At 38.2% G+C, this 11,643-nt stretch overlaps 2 protein-coding genes across 2 annotated transcripts; both read left to right on the top strand.

Annotated features, from left to right (window-relative positions):
- Nucleotides 1–6,377: 6,377 nt before the first annotated feature.
- LOC114758032 (mannose/glucose-specific lectin-like) lies at nucleotides 6,378–7,178 on the top strand. The gene has a single exon (XM_028947037.1). The coding sequence runs from the start codon at nucleotides 6,378–6,380 to the stop codon at nucleotides 7,176–7,178; it is 801 nt and encodes a 266-aa protein (XP_028802870.1).
- Nucleotides 7,179–9,121: 1,943 nt separating this feature from the next.
- Nucleotides 9,122–9,934, top strand: LOC114758011 (agglutinin-2-like). Its single transcript, XM_028947007.1, has one exon. It carries the CDS (start codon nucleotides 9,122–9,124, stop codon nucleotides 9,932–9,934), a length of 813 nt encoding a protein of 270 aa, XP_028802840.1.
- The last annotated feature ends 1,709 nt before the right edge of the window (nucleotides 9,935–11,643 follow it).

The following is an 11,643-nucleotide window of genomic DNA, read 5'->3' as shown; positions in this document are numbered from 1 at the left end:
TAGGAACAAGAAGATCAATGTGAAGTTAGATGACAACAATTATTTGATCTGGAAACAACAGTGTTTTTTATGGTCAAGCAGCACCAATTATTCTCTTATCTGGATGGATCGGTCAAAATTCCACCAAAAAATGTTCGTAATGACTCAAATAAAAAGGTCATCAATCCTGAATTTGAGACATACGAATAGCTAGACTCGGCTCTGGCATCATGGTTCCTTGCATTGGTTACTTCTTCTGTCCTTCCAGAGCTGGTTGGATTAGAGACCTCATCACAGATCTGGTCAAAATTGAATCGCCTATACTCTGCCAAATCTGATTCGAAAATTCTTCATTATCGGAATTTACTGACGAATCAACGGAAAGGAGAACTCTCTATGAGAGATTATTTGGCAAATCTGAGATCAATCTATGATCACTTGGCTTTATTAGGAGAACCAGTGCCTGAGTCTTCTCACATCTCTCACATCCTCAATGGTCTCACTATTGAGTATGAATCTTTCATAGCCATCATAAATGCCTCCAAGCCAAGATTTGATTTAGACACAGTCTCAACCATGTTGCTGGACTCTGAGGCTCGTCAGAAAGCTTTCCTTACTGCCTCAATCGCACAGACGCACTACACTACTGCAACGGTGCCCTCTCAGTTTTCGGACTATGTTGAAGATGAGTCGATGGCATTCTTTGCTCAATCCACACCGAATCCAATCACTGCTGCTGGAATGGGACGAGGACGGCTACAGCGCCACCATGGAGACCACACTTTGGTTGAGAAAGAGGTCGAGGTGCTTTGTCACACTATAATTTTCGACCACTATCATGTCAGATTTGCCATAAACTGGGACACACTGCCGATAGGTGCTATTTTCGCTATGAGTCCTCCAATTTTAATTCTGGTAATCCTACACCTCGGGCTCACTTTACATATTTCAATCACACTGGTTCATATGTTGATCATTATGGATGGCTTGCTCCTTCTAATAATATCACAATGCCTCCTTCTATTGCTCCTAATTCCTCTACACTGTATGCTCACTATACTATTGATACTACCACTTATGGACCTTTTCCTGGTAATATGATGACTGGTGCAATGTCTAGTCCTGCCACTTCTATTGCCGTCTCTACAACTCCTCACACAGTAGATTCATCACAAGAAAAAAATTCAATGGCTCATGCATTTGTGGCCTCTCCAGCTACTATTGCAGATGATGCCTGGTACTTAGATTCGGTGCCACACAACACATTGCAAAGTCACCTAATGCACTTCATGAGACTAAAGCACCTTCAGGTATGAACAATAATGTTATTGTGGGAGGTGGTTCTTTTCTGCCTATATCTCATGTTGGTAAAGCTACTCTTGCTACATCTACTTCTGCTTTACACATGAATAGAGTACTTTGTGTTCCCACAATACAAAAGAATTTAGTGTCTATTACTAGAGCTACAAAGGAAAATGGTGTCTCAATTGAATTTTTTCCTGATGCTTGTTTTGTTAAGGACTTGAGGACAATGAAAATTCTCAGATGCTAGCATGTACAAACTTTCAGCATTTCCTACGCACAGAAACAAAAATGCTGCTTCTGCTGCTTGTTATCATATTTCTAATTCTGATTCTGTTACCCTGTGGCATTGTCATTTAGGTCACCCACATTTAGACACAATCAAGCAAGTTCTTAGAGCATTGCATTTGAGTTTTAACTCTGTTTCTAGTTTGTCCTGCTCTACTTGTAAACTTGGCAAAAGTCACAAACTGTCGTTTGACCCTTCTTCTACTGTATACAATAAACCATTGGAATTAATATCAATGGATATTTGGGGACCTGCACCACTTGTGTCGAATGGTTTCACTTATTACATAGCTTTTGTTGATGCTTTCAGTAAATTCACCTGAATTTATTTGTTGAAGAATAAGTCTGATGCTCTTAGTACTTTCAAAGAGTTTCAACTAATGGTTGAGAACCGTCTTAATACGAAGATTCAACAAGTACAGAGTGATAATGCTAAGGAATTTCTGATTTTTACTCCTTTTCTGAAGAGTAAAGGCATTCAACATCGTTTAACATGCCCATACACGTCTGAGCAAAATGGTCTAGTTGAAAGACGTCACAGGTCCATTGTTGAAACTGGGCTTACTCTCTTAGCAAATGCCTCTCTACCACTATTCTATTGGAGTGATGCTTTCTCTTTGCAGTGTTTCTATTAAATAGACTGCCGACAGCTACTCTCCAAGGTGCTACTCCTTTTCAAACCCTCTATGGTGTGCTACCAGATTACTCTATTCTACGGGTTTTTGGGTGTGAATGTTTCCCACTGCTACGCCCTTATAACAAACACAAGCTTGAATTTAGATCTACTCCCTGTATTTTTCTAGGGTATTGTGTGATGCAAAAAGGATACAAGTGTTTAGATCGGGCCATAGGAAGAGTATACATAACTCGGCATGTTCAATTTCATGAACACATTTTTCCTGGGAAAGCACAGTTCAATATTCGCATTACTGTTACAAACCCTACTATCAGTTTTCAGCCTCCTACATCACCAATGTCCCCTTCTGTACCATCATCTCCTCCTCCCTCAAATGTCCCACACCCACCACTTCCACCAAATCTATCGCTGTCTATCCCTTCCACTCCATCCAGCACACCCACTCCTTCCCTTGCTTCTTCCAATATACACTCTATGGTCACCAGGAGCAAAGCTGGAATTTTCAAACCCAAAATCTTCACTGTTGCAGAGGATGTTTCAGTTCCCAGGACAATTACTGAAGCCTTAGTAGATCCTAACTGGAAACAAGCGGTCCAGGAAGAATATGATGCTTTGGTCTGTTTCCAAACTTGGGATTTAGTTTCCATGCCCTATGACAGAAAGATTGTTGGCTGTAAATGGCTGTGTAAACTCAAAACCCGTGCTGATGGCTCTATTGCCAAATACAAAGGTCGCCTTGTGGTGAAAGGTTATTCTCAGGAGGCAGGTGCGGACTATCAAGACATTTTCAGTCCAGTGGTCAAGGCCACCATAGTGAGGGTATTGCTTACCTAGCAGTAACAAAGGGCTGGGTTTTGCATCAGATTGACTTCAACAATGCCTTCCTCAATGGTGATTTGTCTGAGGAAGTGTTTATGGAGCAACCACCAGGTTTTGTTCAGTATGATTCCATTAGCAAGCCATTGGTGTGTCGTTTGAAAAAGGCTATCTATGGCTTGAAACAAGCTCCATGTGCCTGGTTTACAAAACTTAGTACTTATCTCTGCTCTCTTGGCTTTACTGCATCAAAGGCTGACACATGTTTATTCATTAGAGATGATCATTTGGGGCTCGTATACTTGCTAGTTTATGTTGATGATTTGATCATTGCCGGTACCAACAAACTTGTTATTCAGCATCTCATTACAGAAATGAGTAATGCTTTCTCCTTAAAGGATCTTGGTGACTTGTCTGCCTTCCTTGGGATTAAGTTCCACAGGACATCAACTGGTCTTCAGTTAACCCAAATGAAGTACATCCATAACTTGTTAGTCAAGGCGCAAATACTAAACTCTCATTCAGTTGCCACTCCTATGGCGGCCAACATTGAACTTCATGCTACTGACAGCCCATTGCTTCCGGATGCAAAACTCTATCGTAGCATTGTTGGTTCTTTACAGTATGTGTGCTACACTCGCCCTAACATAACCTTCACTGTTAACAGGTTAAGTTAGTTCATGCACGCCCCAACTGAAAAACAATGGCAATGTGTTAAGCGTCTCCTTCGCTATATCAATGGCACTAGCAGCTATGGGTTATTCATCAAGCCTACAACTCGGTTTGTGGTGCAAGCTTATGCTGACTCTAACTGGGGGAAGCACAGAGAAGAAACATCCAGAGGAAGTAATTAAAGTCATACCTGAAAACAAACAGTCCACTACTGGATACTGTGTATTCCTGGGTGTTACACCCATTTTGTAGATTTCAAGGAAACAACAAGTAGTCTCAAGGTCATCCACAAAAGCATAATACAGAAGTGTTGCAGACTGTATTACTGAACTACTTTGGATAAGGTCGCTACTAAAAGAAATGAAAGTGGTGATTGATGATGCTCTTACCATATGGTGTGACAATTCAGGAACTGTTGCACTTGCAGCAAATACTGTGCTCCATTCAAAAACAAAGCATGTTGAACTGGATTTGCACTTCATCAGAGAAAAGATTTCTGCAGGACTTGTCAATGTTAGATATGTGCCAGCTTCATATCAAATAGCAGACATACTGACCAAACCACTATCTCATGTGATGTTTGCCTACTGCCATGATAAGCTGAATATAGTTTCTCGAGAGGAAGTTCAGGGATCCGACCTCAGCAAGATTAACTCCAAGCTCTGAAGTCATATAGCTCTTTTCATTACAGAAGGGGGAATATTAGTAGTCATCTAATATACTGATTAATACTTTTGGTTAAATCTGTTTAGAAAGTTGTTTTAGAAGTCGTTCAACTACAGCTGTCATTATGTGCACACGTGTCCATTATGCAGATGCCCACCGATCACTATATATGATGTGCTCTGCTATTGATCAGAAATATACGACTTGTTGATCCATTTCTATCTCTAAACCATATCCTTTAATAAAGCATATTTTCATTATTCTTCATCATATATTTCTGGTTTAAAATATTAGCCCACAGACCCTTTTCTCCTTTTATGAGTTTCCAAGCAATTTTAGCAACACAAGCTCTATTCAAAGACGAGATTTTTTTGAAACCCAAACCACCATACTCTTTAGGCAAAGTAATTTGGTCCGATCCAATAGCTTGAGATCTTTCTTGCCCCTAGATAAAATCTCTCTGTAGACGTTCAATTTCCGCACAAGTTTTCTTGGGAAGTGCACCACTTGCATAGGATAAAGAGGAATGGTACTAAGAACTGATTTGGCAACAGTTATGCGTCCTGCCATGGAAAGACTACCGGCCTTTGAAGCTAAAAGTGTGGACCTCACTCTATCCACCACATATCAAAAAGTTTTAGTAGCTTTTCTTCTTCTGAAGATAGGGAAACACAAGCATCTCCCAATTTCAGTAGAAATTTGCATTTGAATAATAGCTTTGATTTTCATCTTGACACATCCTTGAACCTTGGGGGAAAAATATAAGGAAGATTTGCTTTTGTTTACTTTCTCCCCTGAAGCTTTAGAAAAAACTTCTAAACATTCCATCATACATTCACATGGACTTAAACTTGAAACTGTGTTTAAGTAGTCAAAGGCCCCTTCATGAGGACTAATGCCTATTAGTAAATTTCAATCCATTTTATCTCTTATATTTATCAATGTTATTTTTTAAAAAAAGATATATAATCTATGTTATATAGGAGTGTATGAGATCATGTCACATTTGTTATAATCAACTAATTTATTATATTTTATTTTTTTAATCTTTTTAAATTATTTATATTTACTTCGGAAGGAAGTAATGGTTTTCGTCTTTTTTTTTCCTTAACACGAAAAAGTATTTTAGACCAGAAGATCTTATTGAAAAACGTACATGTGTATGCCATCATTTAAGAAGGGGATTAAAACAAACCACATGGAATACCGAGAACAGGTTTGGCTTCTATCACAAGAGGTGGTTGGGTGACTTAATTTGATAATAAATATAAAATCTTAATTTATTTTATCTCTTATATTTATTACTTTCTAAAATAACTTACTTAACTTATAAACTGATATAAAAAGTATTTTTAGGAAAATCATATGTCATCTGTCTTGTAATTAACTAATTTATTTGACTTTTTAATAATTTTAAATTAGTTAAATAACTCGTTAAGTATTGGACTGGCTAATATCTTTCCTTTTCTTCTTAACACAGAAAAACGTATCTTGGATCAAAAGGTAATGGATAAAATATAAAGTCAGTACAAATAATTATAGGACCCTTTTTCCCCTTTTATCTTAAAAACTCTACAGTCCTATTTAACCGTCAAAAGTTTAATTGACAGGACAGGAAGGATACCTGTTTGCGGGCGTGTCATTTTATAGTATATTCTATATGGATTCGTATACTCTTCTGAAGTATACACATGATGCTTTTATACGATGGAATGTTCTATTTTGGCGTCATTGTTGAAACGAGGTAATCCAGATGCTACAGTAAGCTACAGCTTTTTGCTGCTCTCTCCAAATAAAATTTTGGTCAAAGATCGATATGATTTAACTTTTATGATAAGAAGCATAGGTTCTTCCGTTTATTGAAACCATCTACAGATAGCAACTTTTGTACAATGTGGATTGTTTGTTTCCTTTTGTCTTCTTACAGCACCTAGCGGGCCAGAAGGCCTATATATATGGCTGCTTCAATTTCCTTGTATATCCAACTACAAATATCTAACTGTTCCAGTAATCAACCATGGCTATCAAGCTCACAATCTTCGTCTTCTTCCTCTTGCTGCTCCACAAAATCCACTCAGAATCAGTATCCTTCGGCTTCGATTTCAAGGATGGTGTTCCACCCTCCATGATCTTACTGGGCGATGCCATTCCATACGCTAGGGTCATCCTTCTCAATAGAGTAGATGAAAAACCAGGGACGAATCACTACGTTGGACGAGCTGTGTACGCAACACCGATCCGCCTCTGGGATAATGACTCCGGTGAAGTTGCAGACTTCACCACCGAGTTCTACTTCTCTGTGTCTACCGGCAGTTCTGACCTTCGTGGCGACGGCTTGACCTTCTTCATGGCGCCGGTAGCTGACGCCGTTCGTGTCCCTGAAAATTCAACAGGCGGCTTATTCGGACTATTCAGTCCTGAGACGGCCTTCAGTCCCCCACAGAATGGCATATTGGCCGTAGAACTAGACACCTTCAGCAACGAGTGGGACCCTCCATTTCCTCACGTAGGAATTGATGTGAACTCTCTTATGTCAGTGAACATTACGAGTTGGCCAATTCATGACACAGCACTAGGTTCAGTATGGAATGTTCGCATTTCATATGAATCTAAGACCAAAACACTGAGTGTATCGATGGGTTACCCTGGTGCTAATCCTCCAACGTTGGTGTCACTGTCGCGAGTTATTGAGTTGAAGGATGTTTTGCCGGAATACGTTAGAATTGGGTTCTCCGCAGCCACTGGGGCTTTGATTGAGACCCACAACCTTTTTGCTTGGTCATTCCGTTCGTTTCTTGCAGAAGAAAGTAGTCCGTGATGAAGCCGACCACCAAGTCTGAGGTTGTTCTGAGTCTCTATTCGTTTTGTGTTCCCTTAATAAAAGCGAGTCCAGAACAAGTCTCCAACTTTAGTGTTTTGCTTACAATGGCGTGAAGGGCTCCGGTTTCTGTACTTTGTTTAGATTAATTAATAAAATAAATCATGATTTTTGTTGCATGAAACTATCTCGAGTCATTATTAAGAGTCAGCGCTATATATAGTACTACCTTCTATTTTTAATAAAAGACCCAATTGACTAATTTTGAAAATTAAAAAAATTACTAAATTGCTTCAAAGTATTTACATATATTATTTTTTAAAGTTAATTTACCTCACTTATAAATTGATATGTAGCATATGTTATTATATTAAGGACTAAAGGTAGTAATAGCTTGCAACTATTGTAATGGCCAATAACAAACTTGCTTAGAGACCCAAGGACTCTTATTGAGAAACAACTCTCAAATGACATACCCCGTGATTGATAAAAATGTAAAAATTAGAAGTTGGATAATTAACTTATGAATATTAAAAAATTAATTATATTAATTATTTTTAAAAAAAATTACTTGCTTCTTTAAAGTATTTATTTTAATTATTTACATTAGGAATTTTTCCCTTAAAAAAGACCTTAATATATGCGATTAACAGGGAGAGTTGAGGAAAAAATTATACATCTAGGAGATTAAATGAATTGAAGTTCCATATATCTTCATACATCTCAAATCCAAGTAAACCCAAATACTAAATTAAATTTTATATTTAGGATCAGGGTGATGAGTACTATGTATAATATATTATATTATTAGGGAAGAGATTGATTATTTATTCCCTCAAAAAGCAAGTGTTAAAATTGATTCTTGTAAATAAGTAAATCACCGAGAGAGCTTCTCTTCATTTGAGATTCAAGCAAAGCGAAATTTCAATTAGTCGGTGCTGCCAAGAATGTTTTGGTTCAATACGGCAGATCGCACCTCTTTCATAGAGGATGTGGGTTTATTTTACACTCTTAAGGATCAAAGTGGGTGGGTACGTGGATTCCCCTATTTTACGATCAAAATTTTAATTGGCAAGACGGAAAGGATACCTAGTGGAGCAGAGGGATGTGTGTGTATATGTCATTGTATAGTATATCTACTCTTTTTAGTAACGACGCTTTATTTTAGGATGGAATGTTTTAATTCACTCAGGTCTCACACAAGACATGGGAAAATTACACTCAGGTCTCACACAAGACAATTAATTCACAAAAAGTCCCTCGAAATCTCATAAGTCTCCAGGGACCTGTGTGTAATAAATTGTAATTGTGAAATTATCTATTTATCCCCATTTATTTACAACCTCAACAGTGCTGTTAACAACCTAGACAATATCCCTGGTATCCCACAGAGTGAGTTGTTAGGGGCACTGCCGAGGTTATTAACTTCTCTTCAGGTTGTCAACAGTCACTATTGAGGTTGTAAATAAATTACTACAATAAAATTAATGGGATAAATAGATAATTCTATTAATTTCAATTTATTACACATAGGTCCCTAGGACTTAGGAATCATTTTGAAATTTCCAGGACTTTTTATGAATTAATTATCTTGTGTGGGACCTATGTGTAATTTTCCCTTAGCATATCCAGATGCTGCACTATGCTAGCTTTTGCTGCGATCTCTAGAACAAATTTTATTGGTCAAAGATCGAAGCCGGTGGTCAATAGAGCTACTATAGGAATGTATTTAACTTTTTATGACAAGAAGCATAGGCTTTTCCATTCATTGGAACCATCTATAGCAACTTTTGTACAGTGTGGGTTCTTTGTTTCTTTTTGTCTTCTTACAACATCTAGCAGGCCAGGAGGGGCGCGCGCGCACACACACACACATATATATGGCTGCTTCTATTTCCTTGTATATCGAACTACAAATATCTCTAACTGTCCAGTAATCAACCATGGCTATGAAGATTACCGTCATCGCCTTCGTCCTCTTGCTGCTCCACACAATCATCTCATCAGAATCAGTATCCTTCAGCTTCGATTTCAAGGATGGCGTACCACCCTCCATAATCTTACAGGGCGATGCCGCTCCATACGCTTCACAGATCCTTCTCACCAAAACGGATATTACAAATAACCTTTCAATGCCCCACAGCGCTGGACGAGCTGTGTACTCAACACCGATCCATCTCTGGGATAGTGACACCGGTGAAGTTGCAGATTTCACCACCAACTTCTCCTTCGCTGTATCTTCCGGCGGTTCTGACCGTCGCGGCGACGGCTTGACCTTCTTCATGGAGCCGATAGATGCCGCCCTTAGTCTCCCTGCGAATTCATCAGGCGGCTTTCTTGGATTATTCAGTCCTGACACTGCCTTGAATTACTCACAAAATAGCATATTAGCCGTAGAGCTAGACAGCTTCGGTAACGAAGATTGGGACCCTCCATTTCCTCACGTAGGAATTGATTATAACACTCTTATGTCAGTGAATACTGATCGTTGGCCTATCGATGTCGTGCCACCAGGTTCAATAGGCAATGCTCGTATTTCATATGAATATAAGACCAAAACAATGAATGTGTCGATTGGTTATCCTGATGTTCAAACTCCAACGTTTGTGTCACTGTCGCTAATCTTTGACATGAAGGATGTTCTGCCGGAATATGTCAGAATTGGGTTGTCTGCAGCCACTGGGGATTTCGTTGAGAGCCATAACATTTTTTCTTGGTCTTTCCGCACGCTTATTCCGCGAGAAAGCAGTTCATGATGAAGCCCGCCAACCATGAAGTCGGAGGTTGTTCTGACTTCTGAGTCCCTACTTGTTTGGTGTTCCTTAATTAATGAATTAAAAGCAAGTCCCTTGGTTTTGTGTTTTGCTTATGAACGTCAAGGACTCCGGTTTCTGTATTTTCCTCCTGTTAATTAATAAAATAATTAATGGTTTTTGTCACGTGATGAATCTAACTCAAGTCATTAACAGCTAGCAGCTACTAATGGCCAATAACAAACTAGCTAAGAGACACAAGGGCCCTTATCAAGAAACAACTCTCAAATGGTTATCCCCTCCAAAGTAGTTAAATAAATTATTTGTAAAAAATTTATATAGGCTTCTCTAAAATATCTATTTTAATTACTTGTATTTGAAATTACTCATTTTTCCTAATTAAAAGAAACAAAATCGACTAAATTCTTACATTTAAAATGAAAGAGAAGAAATTATTTATTCTTTCAAGGAGTTGGTGTTGAATTTGATTCTTGTAAATAAATAAGTCATCAAGAGAGCTTCCCTTCATTTGAAATTCAAGCAAAGTGAAATTTCAATTAGTGGTGCTACCTACGTGGTTCGAGAAACAGAAGGTTAGGACTCCAGATTCAGCATGCTGCCGAGCCAATTTTGGATCCATAGGCCTCCTAACTGTGCAATCCTTGATGATTTAACGTGCCTTTGGCTTTAACTGACCCAGAAAAAAAAAGCGCGTATTTAAAAGTGGTAAATTAATTATAAAATGGTCATAACAACAATGCATATAGTAAGTCGCAGTCTTTTCTTCTTTTGAAAAAGAAATACATATGCTGGGGATACATTATTTTAAGAGACAAGGGAAAAAGTCATACGCTTTTAGAAGGTCGATATGTTCAATGTAAAATCTTTATGCGGTAGGAAAAAAAAAACTCCATTTTTGGTCCAAAAATTTAAAGAAATAAAAAAAAATGGAGCCAGCTTCTGAAAGGAATATAAACATATCATATTAAAGGTAACGGATGAAAACAACAAGGATCCCTGTAGGAGATGATGTGGCTGTTCACATGTCTTTTCTTCTGTCTCTCTCAAAAGTTGTAACTCATTTTCATAGTTCCGCAAAAACAGGTGTACCGACCTTTGCCTCAAATGCGCACAACTACGAGTGTTATTCTCATCGTTTTCAAAGCTCTATACAGCTCGTGGTTTCTCTCTCATCTTCTCCTTCTCTGAAAGGTACTGATCCATCACCAGCTCATAGCTTCTCTATCGTTCTCTGCAATTGTAATGTGTTTTCCTTCTTCTTCTTCTGTTCTATGCCATTGCTTCTGTGGTTGGTGTGGTCCAATAATTCGAAGTTCATTATCAGTTTGGAAATTAGAGGACGCAGATTAATCTCTCTTATTCCAGACACGTGTTTCTCTCGTTTAATGGTGTGAATTTGAACTTTGAAAAAGAATTTTTGCTCTCTTTTGAAGTTGACAAATGTCTCTTACTTCCTGGTGGGAGACAACCCCAAATGTTTTCTGTGTGTGTGTTTCTACCCAACCTTGTGACTTGTGTGTCTTCAAAACATATATCCTTTGGAAAATGATTCCAGTCAATGTCTGCGAAACTCTGTTAAGCTATATAAGCAGACATATTAGACTCTTATGGATGCATTACTGTAATATTTTAGTTAAGGTTTGGGAATAATTAGGACCTTAGTGGTGGTAGTTAATCAGTTTCACTTTAAG

Source organism: Neltuma alba, unplaced genomic scaffold (assembly GCF_004799145.2).
Source record: "Neltuma alba isolate B1F8T4 unplaced genomic scaffold, ASM479914v2 tig00010661_pilon, whole genome shotgun sequence".
NCBI classification, from domain to species: Eukaryota; Viridiplantae; Streptophyta; class Magnoliopsida; order Fabales; family Fabaceae; genus Neltuma; species Neltuma alba.
The sequence above is the reverse complement of the archived record's forward strand: the minus strand, read 5'-3'. Positions and strand labels throughout refer to the sequence as shown.